The sequence below is a fragment of the Mesoplodon mirus genome (assembly GCF_964341445.2).
Source record: "Mesoplodon mirus genome assembly, contig: SUPER_14_unloc_1, whole genome shotgun sequence".
Taxonomy (NCBI): Eukaryota; Metazoa; Chordata; class Mammalia; order Artiodactyla; family Ziphiidae; genus Mesoplodon; species Mesoplodon mirus.
In genome coordinates this window covers 469,544-491,227 of record NW_028295795.1, presented here as the reverse complement: position 1 = coordinate 491,227, position 21,684 = coordinate 469,544, and the positions used below count along the sequence as shown (strand labels likewise).

Genomic DNA, 21,684 nt, shown 5'->3' with positions numbered 1-21,684 from the left:
CAAGAGCCAAGAAGGGCCAACCTGTAGGGAAGAGGAGGAGTTGGACATCTCTTGAGGCATCTTCTAAGGGAGACTTCTAGTTAGTACCATGAAACGGCGACAAAAGAGGAAACATCTGGAAAATGAAGAGTCCCAGGAAACTGCCGAGAACGGAGGAGGTATGTGGGGGGCAACTTGCTGGGGCACATGGGTTTCTGCCAAACTGAAGCTTCTCTAGGAAGCGGGGGACTGAGAACGTGTCACCTGTGAAGCAGGGAGCGAGAGACCTCGTCTCACTGATGCTGCCGTATCCATCCGGAGGGTCCCTGTGGTGTGAGATGGCACAGAACGGCCAGATGCCCCCTGGGAGATGGGAGGTCAGCTCCGCTGGTCTGGGGACTCTCTCCTGGGGCTGCCGGGCGTGGAGCTTTGTCGGACTCACAGCAGGCTGCATCCTGCTTGCACAGACCTAGAGGTGCAGCTTTTCTCAGTCCCCGATTTCTCTCTTATGCTCTTGGATCTTTCCCTGTGGACATGAGGTGGGGGATGTGAAGGATGCAAGGATGCTGAGAGAGACCCATGGGTTGCTTGGCCTCTTTTACCAAAGTGGAAAGAGAAGCCCCATGAGTTGAAGGCCCTGTTGAAAAGTATCTTGACAAGTGGAATGCAGTTCGAAAGAAGATTGTTTGTCTAGGGTTGGTGTCATATTGAAAGCAAGGAGGTTTTATTCCTTCAACAGGAAGAATTGCCCAAAGGAGATCAAGGGAAAGGAAGGGATTTCCAGAGACTGAGACCACGTGGGCGGGGGTGAGAAATGTCCTCAGGGTCCTGCGGGGAGCTCTGAGAGCCACGGGCCACGGGGTGCCGGCGTGCATTAAATGTAGGCGAGTAGCTTGCCCTGGGCGGGGGTGGTCACCCCAAAGTTCCAGCGAGACGTCTCTGCCCCAGATTAGAGCCCAGTAGCTCCTTCCAGGCCCAGGACACTGGAGACTGTAGGGTTGGCCCTGGCAATGGAGGTCTAGACAGCAGGCAGATTTTCAGGCAGTGGCTGGGCCAGGCTGGGGAAGGCAAGGACTGCCCCTAACCATTCAGAATATTTTTCTCTATGTTCCTGTGTGTGTGTGTGTGTGACTGTGTCTGTGTGTGTGTGTGTGTCGTAGTGCAGAGATGAGCAGGATGAACCACACTCTCAACTGTGTGTATTCACTGCACCTGAGACGTGTCACTCTCAGTAAATATTTGTGGACAGAGGACTGATGAACCCACCCTGAGCCTTTCATTCCTCCCTCAGGAATCTCGAAGTCACAAGAGGATCCCCCTCGGCTTGGATCCACTGTGGTGGCCCAAGGCTGCAGCCCAGGGGCAGGGGAGGTCTCCTCTGCCCCTAAACACTTCTCCTGTGCTTCTTCTCCATGCAAGCTCATCTACGCCGGTAAGGGCGCGGGGCTCCTCAGGTGAGGGGGTGCTTGGCTATGAGGCAGGAGGCACACAGATCCCAGGGAGGCTGAGAGGAAACCCAGGGTCATCAGAGGTGATGAGGGCTCTGTGGAGGAGCCTGGGCCGGATGGCTGAGCTGTTACGAGGGCGTGGATCCCAGCTGAGTCAGGGGTGGGGGGCGGGTGTGAATCCTGGTACTACCATGGTGGGGAAGTCAAGGAGCAGGGGCCGGAAAGGTCTGGACTTGAGGTTCAGGGAAGAGGGACCAGATTAAGCATCTTCAGAGGAAAATGTAGGGTTTCTCTTTGCCTTTGCTTCCAGAGAAGGACATAGTTCTGCATCACAAACCTCCAGCCTGAGAGCAGCACCATCCAGCTCAGGTCCACACAGCTCACACACACATGCGCCCTCCAGGCACAGCCCTTCTCAGTGCACACAAGAACCCCAAGCACGTGATCCACAGTACTCTCCTCCTGCACCACCGCCCCATTCCACAAGGAATGCACCACCGGTATTCCCAAACTCACACTCCTCGTCATACACGCATCCATCCGCATCCCTGACATACCACAGTCCTCACCACTGTACTCCACACCCGTGTATACAGACACCGCTCCAGTATACCCCAACACGCAGAAAAAAGCCCACAGATGACACCAGATACACCACTGCCTCCTACGGCCAACAGACACCAAGCTCACGACATAGCTACGTCATGCAAATGTCCCTCTCTCGTCTACCACACTTGCTCCCTCAGCTTCTGGCATGGCCCATGCATGTTATTATGTTTTTAATTTCCTTTTTCAGGAATCCGGCGATCACATCGAGACACTGCCCAGCCTACCGCACCCCTAGCCCAGGTTCAGGAAAAAGGGGAGACCGCTCCCCCAACACACTGTGTCTCCTCCTCACCCTCTTCACCCTGTAAGAACAATCTGCACACAGACAAAGAGGAAAGGGGCATGAAAATATACTACATGCAGGTACAAGTGAACAAGGGTGTCGCTGTCTCCTGGAAGACAAAGAAACCCTTGGAGTTGCCTGAAAAGCAGCTGAGGATAGAAGAAGTGACCCTTCCTGAGGATGCATGCACAGTAGACACTTACCCCTCTGATGTGTCCACCGAAAACCTCCTGTCTGACAGTGAGCCCACTGGGGAGGAGAAAGAGTATGAGGAAAGGGCAGAGCCAGGCAGCCCATCAGGGTCACCTGCCGTCGAGGAGACACCCAGGGCCAAGACACCGGACTGGATGGTGACCATGGAGACTGGCTTCAGGTGCATGGCCTGCTGCCGGGTCTTCCCCACCTTGGAGGTCCTCCAGCAGCACGTGAAGGGCGGCGTCCTGGAGGGCTTCAGCTGCCGTATCTTTCATCTCAACATGGCCCAGTGGATGGGCAATGTGGAATCCGAAATCACCCCGAGGAGGAGGACAAGGAGGACAAGGAGGACGAGGAGGAGGAGGAAGAGAAGCAAGAAGGCCCCAGCCCAAAGAGACCCCGTAGGCAGGCTCTTTCCTCTCTTTTGATTTCCACACAGCAACTGAGATTCATGGGACAGAAGATCCTGGAGACGGTGTGGTCTTGGAAGAGGTAAGGCTTGAGGCTGGCAGTCTTCTGAGCCTATGTCATGAGGGCCCAGAGGAGTCTAAGGGAAGGAGCCGCACACATGTGCTGGTTGACCTAATGGCTCTGAAGTTGCATCAACTTGGGACACACCCAGCACTTCCAAAGGAATTGAGCTCTGTTGACTTCAATAAGAATGTGGAGCCTTTTCCTAGGAGTTTTCTCAGGGTCTGCACGATGGACCTCAACTCTTAGAGGACGTACTGCCAGCAGCTCCTTCTCGGCAGAGAGAGCCAGGAGTGGTCTCAAGAGAGGACAGGGGCCCTTGCAGGACCAGAACTTTGAGGTCTGAGAGCCTTGGGCCTGAGCTGAGATCTCACCCGGACCACTGGACCTAGCCTTCTGTAACAAAGGGGAATATGAAAGAGAGTCACGTGGAAATGAGGTCCCCCGAGATATGGAAATGTTCCAGAACCTTCGTTGCGTGGTAGTTGATCTGGAGCCAAGCTCACTGTGGTGTGTGTGGCTCTGAGCATTAAGGCAATGCTGGAGGGTAACCCTGACCAGCAGAGCTTGGAGTGCTTCTTGTCTCTTCCTGTTCTACCTCAGTTGTTTTATCCCTTCCAGGGAGAAGAAAGCACCCTCGGGATAGTTGGTAGTAAACCAGGGTATATCCTCCCTCAAGGGGACCTGGCCTGCCCTTCATTCAAGATGCTCTGGAAATGGGAACTGACTCATGTTATCGAATTGGCTGAGGGAGCACAACTCCCATGTTGATTCCGGTCAGACATGTTCATCAGACCTAGAGCTTTTCTCCTGATTCAAATCAAGTAGGGTATTAGTAGACTTCCCATTTCTTTCAGCCCTAGAGATAGCACATGAGCAAATATAAAAAATCTCTGTGTATCAAAGCATTCTAATGAGCCCTTTCATTTTGCTGTTCATTGTGAAAAACACGCTCACTTTATCTCTGCCAATGAAGTGTTTCCACTTGACCAATGATGCCACACGATCCCATTAGCCTCACTGAATTTAGGGAGCCCATTATGATGACATAATTTCCCTCTCATTCCTGGCCTGCAGAGAAGAGCAGCTATAGAGCATTCCAAGACTGCTAACGCTCCCCTCACCAATATGTTTCTTAAACCTCTGGCAAAGCAAGTGTCCTCTGAGCCCTCCCAGGGCACATAGGGGGTTTGCGTGAGCAGATCTTATGTGATAAATCCACTCCAGTGGTCTGGCATTCCTATGCCTTTGTAAACCTTCTACAGTGGTGGTTCTCAGCTGGGGACACTTTTGGTCCCCCCTCCCAGGATATATGTGGCAGTGTCTTGAGAATTTTTTTTTTCTTTTGTGGTACGCGGGCCTCTCACTGTTGTGGCCTCTCCTGTTGTGGAGCACAAGCTCTGGACGCACAGGCTCAGTGGCCATGGCTCACGGGCCTAGCTGCTCCATGGCATGTGGGATCTTCCCAGGCCCTGGCATGGACCCATGTCCCCTGCATCGGCAGGCGGACTCTCAACCACTGTGCCACCAGGGATGCCCCTTGAGACTTTTTTCTTTAAGGAGCTGTGTTATGAATGAGCCCCACGTGGCTGGTGCACACGGATGTATCAAGGCACTTTTTTTTTTTTTTTTGGTACGCGGGCCTCTCACTGTTGTGGTCTCTCCCGTTGCGGAGCACAGGCTCTGGACGCGCAGGCTCAGCGGCCATGGCTCACGGGCCCAGCTGCCCCGCGGCATGTGGGATCTTCCCGGACCGGGGCACAAACCCGTGTCCCCTGCATCGGCAGGCGGACTCTCCATCACTGCGCCACCAGGGAAGCCCTCAAGGCACTTTTGATTGTTACAACTAGGGTGGCAGGGAAGAGTATGTGCCACTGGCCCATCTTACATTGCACAGGACAGCTCCCAACAACAAAGAGCTATCCAGTTCAAAATGTCAGTCATGCCAACGCCAAGAAATTTTGCTACAACATACTTAGAAAGTCCTGGCATTTTGACTTTAGCATACGCTCACTTTGGGTACAGGTTTCAGTCATTTGAGCAAACTGTTGAAGGCATTCCCAGGTAGCCAAGCTAACACGCTGAGTCTGGAATGGGTGTTGAATGCACTCGTATCAACAAATCCAGCCTAACCCAATATTACATTACTCCCACCTGCTTCAATACCTACAAAATCCACACACATTATTTCTCAGGTTTCTATTGATATAAATTATAAAATTCCTTATTTTAGCAGATAGTGTCTCCTCATGGTCATCCTTTATACCCGGTGGGTACCCACCCCTTCCCTGCTCCCGTCCCCATTTCAAGGACTCTAGTCTGATTACTAGGTCTGGAAAAACGAGAGGTAGTGGAGGCAAGTCTTGAGGATCCACAGACCCCTGCAAGGAAACTATCTCAGAGTAGAGGCAGACTTCCTTCTAATAGCACAGCAGGCTCAACTAAGAGGTCACAGGTCAGAGGTCACAGGCCTCAGCTTTGTTGGAATCTGCCCATGTATTTCCACCTCAAATTTCCAGGATTCTACTCCTTCCCACTGATGCCCTAGGACATAAGAGAATCTACAAGGTTGTGAATCAATGTGTTGTCATTCAGCCACTGACTGAATTTGACTTTGGATCCACTTAAAAAAATAAATAAATAAAAAGGAAGGAAAGAAAGATAGAAATGCTGATTATAACAAGTCCCCCAAAGTGTTGCTTATGTAGCCAAGCTCAAAGCTAAGACAGAAAATCCCCAACGCTAAAAAGAGATTTCGAGCTCAAGCTATCAACTGGGAGTTGAAACTGAAGGCCCTACAAAGGCCAATGGAACCGGATACAAAGCTAAAGACTTAGTCTTTAGCATAGGTGGGAGTCAAGGTTAGAGGAAGCCATGCACTGGGAGTGAGTTGTGAACTACTCAACACTAAGAATGGAAGAGCAGCTCTTTCATTGAATGTGAAGAAAGAAACAGGTAGTCCCTAGTTGCTACCACTGTCTTTGAACCAAACTAAAGAACAAGGTCAACCAGAAGGGCAGATATGAGAATCAAAAAGGAAACCTCTCTGGAATCCTCACTGAACCAAGTCTAAGTTCTGCTCTACTTGTGGTCTTTCACTTACAGAGACAAACCTTTTGGGCTTACAACAGGGATCAACAGACTTTTTCTCTCAAGGGCCAGAAAGTAAATATTTTAGGTTTTGTGGGCCATCAGTGCTCGTCACAACCACTGAACACTGTCAGCACAATGGGAAACACTCAAAGATGGTAAATAAATGGATGGGCCAATAAAGAGCTTTTATGTTCCAATAAAGCTTTAAAGGCAATGAGCCAGGTTGGGCTCACAGGAGGTAGTTTTCCAGCCCTTGACTTAACTCACTAAACTACAAATTACCTTGAGAGTTGGTGGTTTGATAGCTACCAAACCAAACCAAACAAGAAAGCCCTAGGATTTCTGACATCTAATGCAATGCAATTTGAGGTAGCATGGACTTCACATACACATGTGAAGGTGTGGTCTAGGAAACCAATCTTGGAAACCTGCCTCTCACATTAAATACATCTTTTGCTGAGTAAAGCCCTTTAACCAAGTAAGTGTTAAACATCAGTGAAATGACTAAGAAGTAGGAAATGGTATGCAAACCTCCTCCTTAACAACTTGTTCCCATCAGTCGAGGTTTCTTCCCTATGCACATTTTTCCTTAGGGAACCGTTGATAAATTTTACCTCTAAAACTTACCTATTTCCACTCTCTATCTTCAGGATTTGCCCAATCACTGTTACTTTGTAAACAATTTAAAAAAGTTTTTTGGGGGGTAAATTCCTTTTTTCCCACAGCTAATGGTTCTCTGTGTCATAGTGTCTGGAACGACCCAGCTACTTCTCCAGTCAGACCAAGCACTTGAAAGGACAAGCCGGTACCCCGAGCTATCCATCCATTCACCCAGTAAGGAAGCCTGATGAGGAGAACTAGGATGTGTAAATTTCTACTGTTGGAATTAAAACAGAATATTCTGGGCTGCATGGATTTATCCTAAACTTCAAATGCATTAATTATAAATATACCGTTACACTGACTACTATTCTGTATCTTTGAATAACCATATACATTTTTTCTTTTTATAACTGATTTCTAGAGGTCTATTCCTTAATTTTGGCCATATATATGTATACCTCATGATGATAGGATTTCTCACTGTGAGGGATTAATATGTTCTTAGTAATTTTTAATATTATATTTTACATTATTTTACTACCTATGTTACTATAAAAATAACAGTATTTTACTGGAAAATTGATGCTCAATGAAAAATTTAAAATATGGAAGTTACGTGTGGAAAAAATCCCTGAAAATCTTGCCACTGTTTACATAAGGGTGAATATCCCTTTACAGATGATAGGATGCATTAACACATACACATACATGTTTGATTAAGGTATGTGATGTACCTACCTAAAATACATTAAACTGTTACATGCTTCTGTCATTAAGTTTAAGCCATCATTTTAACAGACCTGTTATTACATAACTATCTTAAAATATAAAGACATTCCTATTGAATATTTCACTTTTACAAAATTTAGTAACATTGACATGCTACTCACCTTTTCTATTTGAATTTCCTAATTATAAGGTCCTATTCTGTGATTTCTATATCAAAGGGACGCACGTTCTATGTTTTGATATGTACTCAGCAACTTCACTTTGAAAATCAATTTTTCAATCCACCACTAGGAAAAAGTGTGCAAGTCAGTCGTTGAATAAATATGTTTGATGAAATTACCAAATTTCAACAAATAATTTTTTTCTTTTTATCTCAGGCCAGAGAGGAGTAAGGAGATAGAGAACTTGACAAAAGTAATCTACTTCAAACAGCCTCTTTTCTCTACTTAAGAAGTCTTGATGAAAGTAATGCTAAAACCCTTGGGAGACAATCACATCAAAACCTAGACGGAAATGTGGTGAATAAGAAACCAACGATCAGTTCATTTACTAAGAAATGTTTGTCCTCTGTCACTGTCATTAGTAACTCTTTCTGACACTTAAACCTCTGCCTTGACATTCTTGAAAAAAGGGTCAACAGTATGTTTTCTGTATTGCAAGATGAACAATCCATTTTCAGTAAGTCTATACTGTCACAAAAGATAACTACATTTGTACTGTATAAGATTCACAGAATATTAGATAGACAAAGTCCAAGATAAGATCCAACTTGAAGCGAGGCTGGGGGGAGACAAATGGAGCTCATCGTAACAGGACGATGCCACATTAATATTACAAATTGCAATACTGAGTGGTTTTCTAACACTTCAAATTTTTGTCTCCCTGAATTACTTTTAAGGCCAGATTTAGGTTAACTGCTCTGAATACAAATTTTTATGAAATTTTGGAGGGGATTGCAACATAATTTTCAAAAAGTTTTTCCTCATTCATTAACTGAACAAATATCGAGCACCTACAAAGTAGCTGACAATGTTCAGACTGTAGATTCAGAACAAACGTCGCTGCGTTCGTGGAATTTACGTTGTAATGGGCATACATTTTGGCATGTTCATCATACTTTTGTACAAGGCCTGCTAAAACTCACACTAAGGCTTCTCCCCTAATATTTAATAGAGGTCAAGGTTCAAACTTACTACACCATTTACCAGAGTTCTCTGCCGTGTGGCCTCCTGACTACTGGGACATGTTGAGCTATGGCTGAAACACTGACTTTAATGAAAGAAATGATTTTTTTTTCTTTTGAACTTGATGACTGGAAGAATTCACATGACACCTGAGTTGTTTTTGTTTTTGTTTTAATCATTTTATGGAACTTTCTTCGTGTGTGGGCTCTCTGATGGTCTTACCATTCCTATCACTTTTATAGGATTTATCAGCAGCATGGATTCTGTGATGAACTGTTAGACTGGAGCGCCAACTGAAGCTCTTACCACAGGTCTCACACTTGTAAGGCTTCTCCCCTGTGTGCACTCTTTGATGAGACTGTAGCTGTGAAGGCCGACTGAAGACCTTACTGCATCTGTCACATCTGTACGGCTTCTCTCCAGTGTGGACGCTTTGATGAAGCTGAAGACTTGAGGCCTGAATGAAGTGCTTCCCACACTCCCCACACTTATATGGTTTCTCTCCTGTGTGGACCCTCTGATGCATGTCGAGGTTCAGGCTCCACTTGAAGCCCTTCCCACACTCCTCACATTTGTATGGCTTTTCTCCAGTGTGGACTTTTTGATGGGCTTGAAGGTGTGAACTCCGACCAAAGCTCTTCCCACACTCTTCACATTTGAATGGTTTTTCTCTGCTGTGGACTCTCTCATGGGCCAGAAGATTTGAGGCCTGCCTGAAGACTTTCCCACACTCCTCACAATTATACGGTTTCTCTCCGGTGTGGATTCTGCAATGAATTTTAAGATCTGCTCTACGACTGAATCCCTTCCCACACTCTTCACATTTGTATGGTTTCTCACCGGTATGGATCAGCTGGTGGATCTGAAGTCGTGAACTCTGATTGAAGCCCTGCCCACACTCCTCACACTTGTAAGGTTTCTCTACACTGTGGGCCTTCTGATGGATTTGAAGATATGAACTCTGACGGAAGCCCTTCCCACATACCTCACATTTATAGGGCTTCTCCCCTGTGTGGACAACCAGATGAACTTGATAATGGGAGTTCCTCCTGAAGCTCTTCCCACACTCCTTACAGTTGTATGGTTTCTCTCCTGTATGGACTCTTTGATGTGCCTGAAGGTTTGAACTCAGAGTAAAGCCTTTACCACACACATTACGTATGTATGATTTCTCTCCAGTGTGGACTCCCTGATGGGCCTGAAGACTTGAAGGCCGACTAAAGCCTTTCCCACATTCCTCACATTTGTAGGGTTTTTCTCCTGTGTGGACCCTCTGATGAATGTATAGATTTGAGCTACAAATGAAGCCCTTCCCACACTCCTCACATTTGTACGGTTTCTCTCCCGTATGGACTCTCTGATGGGACTGAAGGTGTGAATTCCGACTGAAGCTCTTAACACATGTGTCACATTTGAATGCTTTCTCCCCAGTGTGGACTCTCTGATGGTCCTGAAGGTGAGAGGCCTGACTGAAGGCCCTCCCACACTCCTCACAATTATAAGGTTTCTCTCCCGTGTGGACTTTACAATGAATAGTTAAGTGCTGACCTACGACTGAAGCCTTTCCCACATTCCCCACATTTGAATGGTTTCTCTACAGTGTGGACTTTCTGAGGAGTCTGCAGCTGGGAGCTCTGACTGAACTCCTTGCCACACTCATCACACTCACTGTGTTCTCCTCCCACGTGAACTCTCTGATGAATATGAAGAACCGAGCTGTAACGGAAGCCTTTTCCACACTCACTGCACGTATGAGACTTCTCTTTTGAGTGTAATTGCTGGTGACGATCAAAGGTGGAGAGATCGGTGAAGGTTTCTTTACATTCATTACACTGGTAAGGTTTTTGTCCCGTGTGAATCATAGTATTCTGATCCAGTGTTGAAACCCTCGTGCTATCTTTTCTATAATCACTGTAGCCGTAAGGTTTTTGACCCTTGTGTACTCCATGAGCATCAAGGTGATGTGAAATCCAACTGATGGTGTCAACATCCTCTTTACACTGACACAGTTTATTTTTCATGGAAATTTGCTGGTGTCTATTCTGATAATTCTGTGACTCAGCCAATGAAGTTTTCCTCCAAGAATCCTGGGCTCTCAAAGTTGCAAACCTTGGATTTCCAGGACTACTGGGATCACCTGCTTTATCATTTAATATACGGTTCTCATCTTCAGAAATTTGAATAGAGTCCTGCCCCAATCTGGCAGGGGGAATCACCTTGTTTGTGGAACTGACAACTATTTATCATGGAGTCTTGGCATCTGGTTAAGTCATTTGCAATTTGTTGCCAGATTTGCCAGCAGGAAAGCTCTTCACGTGATCCTCTGTCTTGAACGGCCCTCAACTCACTTTGATTGTTTCCTTCTAGAGGGACAGAGAATTCAGAGATGTGGACACGTGAAAGCTTTGTTCAAAGATTCAAGATTTTACACTTAAGACACAGTATGGGACTTTAATGAACCTCAGGATGGTTCAGCTTATCTTTCGCATGACAAATGAAGTTCTCTGGTTTATATACTAACAGAAACCAAGAGATGGTCTGTTAAACTCCCAAATACTTAGCATTAATGAAACCCATTTAAAACCAAATGACTACTCTGACATACTATTTCAATCATCTTTCAAAAATTACATGTCATTCCTACCATAACACAGTATCAATAAAGACAAGCATTTTGCTGTGCTCACAGCTTTAACAGTGCCTAGCAGTTAGTCAGGGCTCAAGAAATGCATGCACAGGTGAACTCAGTTTGATTTCTAGGATTCTCTACAATTCTGAATCCCAGGTTAAGTTTGAACCAAGTCAGAGAAGCGAAACAGCTTTTACAAGTCAGGTATCAGATACAGGAAAAGGACTGGAAAGTACAGTTTGGCTTAAGTTGAAAGGCTGCACCCGAGGCGGCAGCACACCAAGGGGGTTAGTGCTGAGGAGGATATGAAAGGGGCTAAAAACCGGGACTGCCCCGGTGGCACAGTGGTTAATAATCTGCCTGCCAGTGCAGGGGACACAGGTTCGAGCCCTGGTCCGGGAAGATCCCACATGCCGCAGAGCAACTAAGCCCGTGAGCCACAACTACTGAGCCCACGTGCCACAACTACTGAAGCCCGCGTTCCTAGAGACCGTGCTCTGAAACAAGAGAAGCCACTGCAATGAGAAGCCTGCGCACCACAACGAAGAGCTGCTCCCACTCACCACAACGAGAGAAAAGCCCATATGCAGCAACCAAGACCCAATGCAACCAACAATTAATTAATTTTAAAAAAGGGTCTAAGAATCAGTGGGGTTAAAAAAAAGCATGAAGACCTATGCACTGGATCCTTCTCAGGCATTTGTGCTGCCTAATATGTTCCTCCACTCCCCCTGCCAAGCAGGAGTCAAAATGTAGAGGCTAGGGAAGAATGCTGTCTCTTTAAAAACAGCATGGAAAATTTTTGGACACAGATACATTGGTCTTTAACAAGAATGAGTTCCAAAGTGAAGAATGGGCTTTATGAGTGAGCTGGGAATAAATTCCATAGCCTGTGATAAGTATTGAGAAGAAACAGACTAGAAACTATTAAAGAATGATCAAAGCACTCAAGGTGACATTATCTAAAATGCCTTCTACAAGATACATACAAATGCACACACACACACACACAAAATGTTTGTACAGCTAACAAAGATCGATTTCTTATTAGTGAGGTGGGCTTTGGAGGAGGCAAATGGGACGCAGCGGGGCAAATCTTTTAAGGGAAAGGCTAACTCACCAGCTGGCTGTTTTCTGAGACCTGTTCTCCCCTGGTATAAGGGATAAGGAAATAGAAATTTCTTTCCTTCTATGGGAGGGTTACCTAAGAAGTAGACATAAGAATCCTCATTCAAAACAGTATTTCCTCCCCAAATGAATTTGCTCTGCTACTGAGAGCTCAAGGAAAGTCACAGGGAAAGCATTTTACTCAGTTTGGTTATAATTACAGGTTCTGTACATATTTTTTGTGCAAGTTGATGAGGGCCAACTTGTACAGAAAGGCAAACACACACATACACACATCATGGGCACCTGAGAAGTTAGAATTAGGCTGGGAATTCATTTGAAGACAAAAAAAACATTTAGCAATATCCCTTATTCACTCGGATTTGTTCACCGCCTACTAGCTATTTTCATGGAAGGCTAATTTCTCTATCCATTAACTCATTCGTTTATTCAAGAAATATTTAAGAGTTCCTGTCATGTACCAAGACTATGCTAAGCACTGAGGCTAGTGAGCAATAAACATATAACAGACCGAATTCCTCCTGCACTCCTGGATTACCCTCCAGTGGAAGAAAGAGAGGTGAGAAACAGGTGAACAAAATGTACATGAGTGAAACGCTTAGAGACAAAACAAGGCAGGGCAGAGAGAGTAAGAAAGAGAGGACTGTATTTTCCATAGGGTGGTCAGAGGACAGCCACCTCCTCATCTTTAAGGTGACTGACTGAAAGAAGTAGAGGCCTAAAAGATTACAGGTGAAAGAGTATTCCAGGCAGAGAGAAGGACCAGGAAAAGGCTCTGTGGCAGAAGCATCCTTTGCAGGTCTGGAAAAGATAGGGTAAGAGGGAGGAGAGGTGGTGTATTCAGGGAGGTGGTGGAGAACGAACAGCAGCCCACAGAAGGCTCTAGAAGCCACTTTAAGTGGTTTTTATTCTAAGTAAAAGAAGCCACAAGAGAATTTTGAAACAAGAACATAACCTGACTTAAAGTTACAAAAGATCACTTTGCCACCTAAAGAACAAACTGTGGCAGGAGAAGGGTGGCAACAGGTGACCAGTACAAAGACTATGCAATAATCCTGGAAAGAGATTTCCAACTGGGACCAGGTGATGGACAGCACAGGGCTGGTGAGAAGCAAAACAGATAGAGAGCTAACCACAGGAACTCACAGCTGCTTGGTTCTCACCTAAATTTCTATCTGGGTTGCTGAATTCATCAACCAAAGCCTCTCTTCTCTTTCTATATGTTTTGTATCTCGTTTGAAGAATGAGAACATGCAAAGTCACAAGTTAACATGAACGGGCTAGAGCGAAAGTTTACTAGAAATTTGAGTTCCAACTGCATATTCAAGGTATTGAAAGCTGTGTTTTTCAAACTTTGTATCATGACCCACTGAAGAAACAGCATTTATTTCACAACCTAGATACACAGGTAGAAAAGTATACATTACTAAAACGAAGCTTGAATGACCTATATCTAACCAATGTCTCTTTTCATGAAATCTGTTCCCACTGGCTCTCACACCACTCATGCCATCGCCCAGAGTTTCTGCTGCAATGTGCTGTACTCTTCCTAAGAAACTCTGATATTTTCTATACTATTTTATTTCATTAAAAAGTCACACGTAGGGCTCAATAAATTGGCTTTATGATCCACTAATGGCAGGGAGGGAAATCTGAAGAAGAATACACAAGGTACAGCAAGATACTGCCGATTTACAGTTCTTTTACAAAATAATTGAAAAGGACCTGAAACACACTGTTTGGAAAGACCAGAGACATCCTCTCGTGTCCCACAGGAATTGCAAAAGTCTGGTCCCCAAACTCAGGGAACCACCTCAGGAGGCCCAAAGCCTTGAAACACCAAGGTCACAAAGACACTCGCAGAGAAAGGCTGTCCTCACCCACTGAGACCAGGTTCCCGAAGTGTTCCACCATCACATCCTGGTACAGCTTCCTCTGGGCCGAGTCCAGCAGCCCCAGCTCCTCCTCTGTGAAGGCCACGGCCACGTCCTTGAAGGTCACCGCCTCCTACGACAAACAACACCACCTCAATCTTATACCCAGTGGCCAGTGGAAGAGGGGCAGCCCCGAGGAGACGAGGAGGATGGGAAGTTGCTCCGGCTCCTGTGAGGTGTGCAGACTTCCCAGCACCCCCTCCTTCCATCCTGCCAATGCCACACACTGACTTTCCTCAGCCTCACTGGACGTGCAGCTATGAAAGAGAAAGCTTTGTGTGTTTACCTGGGGCTCTCAGACAACTCATAAGTAAACTCCCTAGAATTCTAACCACTGGATCCTGAACTAAAAAGCTTTCACTGTTTAATTATTATTGCCAAGTGCCCCAGAAACAGTTACCAATTTAGTCCTGGCAGTATTTGATGGCACCTGCTTTCTCACTGAGGTGGGAACCAGCTGAGAAGGAGTGTTATATGTGGAAACTAACCAAAAGGCCATGCCAGGTCTCTGAATGAAAACTCTCTCTTTCCCCGTTTCTGTCTTTCGCTTGAATGCAATACTCTGACTCCAGACCCTTGGTTTTCTGGGTGAGTCTGAGTTGGTTCCTCCTTTTTTCACAACCCCGATTCTTTATATTTAAAACAAAGATGAAACCAAGCACCTCTTTATACAATTGTTCTGAGCTGTCTATGCAGTGACAAGTGCTTTAAGTACCACTGGACTTTTTAAACTAAGGTCATGCATTACTCTGATTAGAAAAAAATATAAGATGGAAAAAGAAACAAACCAGTAAATAAAATACACAAAGGGTCTGACTCAAGCATGGGGAAGACTGAATCTAACTCTGGTCGTGAGAAAACTTCCAACAATACCTGATTTTTTCTGCGTGAAGCAGCAGTTTGATCCTGCTGTGCTCTGCCGTATTTGGATATTCTACCAAAAAACATCCAAGGCACCACATGTAAAACATACCTCTTAAATTCTGAATACCTAAACCTACTATGTTAAGGGCAAAAAGGGGCAATATTCTTCAGAACAGATATTTTGAGAAAAAGGTTAAATCAGGAACACTGTCACTGTAGTGCTCCTAAAACAGGAGAAGTCTTTAAACTAAATGTCTGTGCATAAAGAATAGTTTAAAGAATAGGTGCAGGGCTCCCCTGGTGGCGCAGTGGTTGAGAGTCCGCCTGCCGATGCAGGGGACACGGGTTCGTGCCCCGGTCCGGGAAGATCCCACATGCCGCGGAGCAGCTGGGCCCGTGAGCCATGGCCGCTGAGCCTGCGCGTCCGGAGCCTGTGCCCCGCAACGGGAGAGGCCACAACAGTGAGAGGCCCGCATACCAGAAAAAAAAAAAAAATAGGTGCATAAGTTTGCAGGAACATGATAAAGCAATTAAAAGTGAATGTTAGCTAGTATTAAATGAAAAAAACAATTTAAAACTGTATCTATGTTATAAATACGAATACACATCCATGAATACATATGATGAAGAGATTACAGAAATATAAAAGCAGCTAATTTGTAAGCAGGTAAGCAGTAGACTGGAAGATGTCCTTCATTTCCCTTAATTTTTCTTTTACTTGTAAAATAAAAAAAATGATGAAATAAAACAAAAATTAAAACCGAAACCAATTAAATTTAACAGGAATTTTAAAAAAAGCACACATGGCACACTCAGGTCCTCATATGCTTAGACTCTCCTTGAAAGAGAAAACCCATATGGAACTATACCCAATATTTCGTAATAACCTATAAGGGAAAAGAATCTGAAAATATATGTATATATATGTATAACTGAATCACTTTGCTGTACACCTGAAATTAATACATTGTAAATCAACTATACTCCAATCAAAAAAAAAAAAGAAAAAGAAAAAAAAGAGGAAAACCTGTGTCCAACCTGAGTACAAAAATGGCGTTTTTAACAGCAAGAAAGGCAAGCTCTACTCACCTGGAATGTGCTCATGTTCTCTCTCCTTCTGGGGCAGTGCAGAGTCCTAGCAAGACAGACAGGGAAAGAAGAAGTCAAACTGGAAACTGGTTTAAAGAAAAAGAAGTCACTAACCCACGTGGTGCTCATTGTGAATTACCAAGGCTCCCAGTCCTCGGGGTGGCTACAGCTGATTATGCTTGATGAGCAGAGCCCCACGCAGATACCAGATGCCCCCGTGAACCCCCTCAGTGGCTGTGTGAGGAATGACCTGCCCAGCCATACACAGTGGCCCCCTCACAGTGTGCCTGCAGCTTCCACAGGGGTCATTCTTATTCTGGGTATGGGGTAAACAGAGACCATGTAAGTCAGAGTAGGTTTTGGAGTCAATATGCATGGGCTCTGATCAGGCTACGCCATTCACTAGCAGTGTCACCCTGGGCAAATTATTCACATCTCTTCGCCTCAGTTCTGTCTTCTGCCAGTAGGGGAGAACACGGGCATCCACCTCGTGAGATCGTCATAAGGTAGGAAGCTCTGAGAACACCACTGTCAGGGTTTCTTATTTCTTAGCAACTGCGGTAAAGCAGATGATATTTTAGTTAGAAATTATCCTTAGAGATGTGATTTCTACCAACAGAAGACTGTCAGACATGTGGAGGTCGTACGTTGTTGCCCTGTTATGTGAGAGTCTTTATAGACTTCTGAAAATCTCTGCTTGTCTTCCTAAAGATTTTGTGACTGCAACAATAATATTTAAATTGACATGGACAACTTTTTACAAAAGGTATAAAAATACGTTAAGTTTCTTTTTAAACAGGAAGTACCCTTTTGACAATTATGCACAGAGGTAAAGAGAACTAATAAAAGCCAGGATTCTGCAACAACAATAAAAAATAGTTTGACAGTCCATACCTAATTCAAATGAAAAAAAGACAGGAATCTGAATTGTAATTATATCATTATAAATATAGGAACGTTTAAGAAATAAATGGGAGACTTCCCTGGTGGTGCAGTGGATAAGACGCCACATTCCCAATGCAGGGGGCCCGGGTTCGATCTAGTACAAAAGATGGCAATGATTCCACTCCCCAAAGCTTGGGAGAGAGATATCTTCACAACTTCTAACGACCTCCATTTTGACTCTACACTTGCTAGCTGTCTTCTGCTCAATTCAGGATTCTGAAAGGGGCCCTGACAGTTGACAATAATTAGTGGGGGAATAAAATCATTGGACTAAGTAGGCCTTTGGTGAAGCCAGCTCAGTTTTATCTGTGACATCCAGCAGGGTCAATTTCCTCGGCCTCAGTTTCCAGAAAAGACCCTCTCTTGAGCTTCTCGAATTTTCACGTGCATGTGAATTACTGCGGGATCTTGTTGGAATGCAGCCTCCTGGACCCCCTACGCAGAAATTATAAATCAGAAGGTCTCGAATGGGGCTCAAGGCTGGGCATTTCTATCCAAGTGATGCCAATGCCGCTGGTTTGTGGAACACAATTTGAGTAGCACTGCAGTGTAACATCAGTCCCACAAAAAAAACAGCCTCCACTACACAGAAACATACACAAAGAGTAACCAGACAAAAAGGCACTAAAACATTAACAACTGTTATCTTTACATCCTAAAGTTACAGATAATTAAAATTGTTCTTTATGTATATATCTGCATTTTTCCATAATGATTATGCTACTTCTATGATATACATATTATTTGAAATAAAATAAATGACCCAGTTGAGAAAACTATCTTAAACACTCATAAAATAGCCTAAACCTTGCTCTCAAGGTCCCCACAATTAAGTCCCAACCTCCTTTCATGATATGATTCTAGCCAGTACCCTATGCTCAAAGAGAATATACCAAAGGGATTAGCAAACTCAGCTGCTGGACTCAAACTGCCTGGGTCCCAACCCCAGCTCTGCCTCCTACCATCTGGGTGAGGATGGGCCAACAGGGTTGTGTTCCCTGCCTTAAAGTAGAGAAAACAGCAGTACCAATTCACAGAGCCACCGCCTGATGGAAATGTGTTCATTTGCATAAAGCTTTTAGAATGGAAATTAGTGACCAAGGCTCAGTTATCATCCTTACCCATGTCTCATACGTTCTACAATTTATAGGAATATCTTAAGTAGAAGAATGCCAAGTCCTACTCACGTGGGGCTCTGCTGCCTCTTCCTCCGTGCAGTGCTTTTTGAGAAGCCAGGGCTGGGGAAGGAAAGGAGACTGTGAAATACCAGGGCTGTGTTTCCATCCCCACTAATTCATACCGCACCCCCTTCCGCCCCCGTACCAGCTAGAAGTCCTCTCCTTCCAAAACAGGCCAGGAGTCCAGGACAATTCAGCTTCCTGGGCTCACAGAATCCCGCTGCGAAATGGGTGCCTCCCGAATTAGCGTAGTATTAATACCAACAATGTATCAGGCAGTTGTAGACCTTTTACTTGTGCTATCTCGTTTCTCCTCACAACACTATATTAACAAGGCATTCCTTTTTCCCCCCTTTTACCGAACAGCAACGGAGGCACAGAGGAGTTAAGCAACCCACCCAGTGTGACGCCGTATGAAGCGGTAGGGCTAGCTCATAGGTGGGGGACGGGGTCAGGTTAGGGGTGAAGAAAACCGGGGAGACCCTCAAACCCCAGGAGGCACGACCTGAGCCCACCCCATCCCGGCTACGTTACCAAACGCAAAGAAGCTCCGCCCGCGGGACGTACATCACCACTCCAGGCCCTCAAACCTCCGCTTTTAGCCGCTCCTCCTCTTTCTCCCCAAATGAAAGGTCTGCAAAGGGGAAGCTTGAATGGGTCGTGAAGAGCGGACCTGAAACACCGTCACCAGGCAGAACATGGCTGCTACGTGTCCTCCTGGGGCGGAAGTGCCTGCGACTAACCCGGAACTCCTGGACCATATTTCCCAGAATTCCGCGGGTAAACCTTTACAGCGAGGCGTTACTGTAGCTGCAGTATATGGGACTACACGAGTTTACGAGCTCTGGACTACATGTCCCAGAATGCAAGGGTGGGTGCGGGGGTGTCTACCGGCACGAGCTCTGGACTACATGTTTTCACTCTGGTTTTCACTTTCCGGAATCCCTGAGAAGGTCTCAGGCCGTCTTGCCGTTCTACTGTGTAGGCCTCAGAAGAGTGTAGATTCTGTTCATTGAAAGGCGTACAAACTCAGTCGAATTTTGGACGTCTTCAAGAGGCTAAGCGACATAAAAGCATTAACAGCCACGAAGGCTTCCTGGTAAACCCCAAAGAGTTTCACCATTGGAATAAGGGGAGAAGGAAACTGGGCTTTCTTTGGCAGGGACTGAAGCCAAACGCCAAAACACCTCATTCCCTGAAATTGTGTAAAGGTGAACGTGTTTTGTTAGCATCTTACAACCCGTGCAGAAGCAAGGGAAAATCCTTTCTAGAGACAGACATCAACATCCTAGGTCTCAAGTTATTTCTGTAATTATAAAATCTGTGACATTGCTATTTGACCAAGTGAACTTTAAGGGGAAGGAAAAAGCATTACTTGACATACGGAGGGACACTTCACAGTCATAAAAGTTTCAAATTCTCAGAAACTAATAACTTCAGCTGATACTTTATAAAGCAAACATTGACAGAACCATGAAGAGAAACATTCAAATTCATAATTGGATCTGGAGATTGGAACACATACATAGAGGGAAATGTTGAGCCTTAAAAGCATATATTAAAGTAGAAAGGGGGGCTTCCCTGGTGGCGCAGTGGTTGAGAGTCCGCCTGCCGATGCAGGGGACATGGGTTCGTGCCCTGGTCCGGGAAGATCCCACATACCACGGAGCGGCTGGGCCCGTGAGCCATGGCCGCTGAGCCTGGGCGTCCGGAGCCTGTGCTCCGCAACGGGAGAGGCCACAACAGTGAGAGGCCCGCGTACAGCAAGGACAACAAAAACAAAACAAAACAAAACAAATAAAGTAGAAAGGAAGTTGAAAATTGATTCAGAAAACATCCATTTCAGGAAATTAATAAATGAATAATAAAACTGAAGAAGGCAGATGGAAAAATATAAGATCAGATGAATGAAATACAAAAATAAAGTAGATCCCACACACACCCACAAAACAGAAATTAAAGAAACAAACAAAACAAACAAAAAAAGATCATCCATAGTATAAACAAAGATTTTTTCAAAAATGTGTTCCAAATTCTTTCAGGAAAATATCCTCCAAGAACTATTCCTGACTTAAGCCAACATAGCACACAGGATTTCTTTCCACTACAAGGAAAGTGAAATCTTGGATATAGCATGATGAAATACGGTAACATGATTAAGTTTTATTTATTCACCTCCTGTTCCCTATGGCACCCTCCACTCCCTTCTCTACCCCGTAAGCTACCATTCTAATTTGTTTGATGTGTTTTCTTTTGGGTGTGTTCTTGTGCAAAATGTGCACTTGTGTATATTTTCAATTCATATAAATAATATTGTGTCATAAAATTCATTCTGGTGTTTATTTCCTTCATTCAGGAGTATATTTTTAAGATTCACCCATCCAGGCTTCCCTGGTGGCACAGTGGTTGAGAGTCTGCCTGCCGATGCAGGGGACGCGGGTTCATGCCCGAGTCTGGGAAAATCCCACATGCCGTGGAGCGGCTGGGCCCGTGAGCCATGGCTGCTGAGCCTGCACGTCCGGAGCCTGTGCTCCGCAGCGGGAGAGGCCACAACAGCGAGAGGCCCACGTACCGCAGAAAAACAAACAAACAAAAAAAACATTCACCCCTCTATCTAATTTGTTTCATAGAGTTCCATTTTCTGCACCCACATTTTACCTGTACTCTTCCAACTGCCATGCCAATGATAATAAAATAAACATCTTCTTACATTTGTTTATAGACGTATCTGAGAATTGCTTTGGAACACATACCCGAGTGAAATTATTTCATAGCAAATATGTATACTTTAATAATATAGCCAGATTGACTTCCTGAACGGCTACACCAGTCCAGATTACCAAAGAGTTGCACGTCAGGTTTTTGTGCAACCACTTACCTTCATTTGGACGACTCATCACCGTTTTGCTAGTGTATTAAATGTATAGTAGTATCTTGTTTTAGTTAAATTTCTCTGATTTCTAATAAGTTTGATCTTTTTTTCAAATGCTTGGTAGCTTCATCTATAAGTGTCTACTTAAAACTTTTGCCCCATTTTCTAATGTGGATGCTATCTTTTTCTTCCTCATTTCTATTACATATTCTGATTATTAATACCTTTTCAGTTTTACCAATTACAAGTATCCTTTCCTAATTGGGCACGTGTTTCTAAAATTTTTCTCTTGTGTTCTTCATGGAATAGAAATCTTTAATTATAAGATAATAAACCAATAATTTCTTAACATCTGTGCTTCTGAAACTCCTCAGGTGAAAAAATATATTTCTACCTTTTAAAAATTAACTTTCTAGACTTATCTTTCACATGTAGGTCCTTTAAATATTTT

At 44.7% G+C, this 21,684-nt stretch overlaps 1 protein-coding gene across 1 annotated transcript in view; it reads left to right on the top strand.

Annotated features, from left to right (window-relative positions):
* Positions 1 to 88: 88 nt before the first annotated feature.
* Positions 89 to 21,684, top strand: part of LOC309816122 (protein FAM170A-like) — a gene marked incomplete at both ends in the record, with an annotated part of 226,584 nt that continues 204,988 nt past the window's right edge. Inside the window, 3 exons of the mRNA XM_082646790.1 lie at positions 89 to 158; positions 1,271 to 1,411; positions 2,224 to 2,804. Coding sequence (XP_082502916.1) covers positions 89 to 158; positions 1,271 to 1,411; positions 2,224 to 2,804 — 792 coding nt within the window. The remainder of the gene's footprint in view (positions 159 to 1,270; positions 1,412 to 2,223; positions 2,805 to 21,684) is intronic.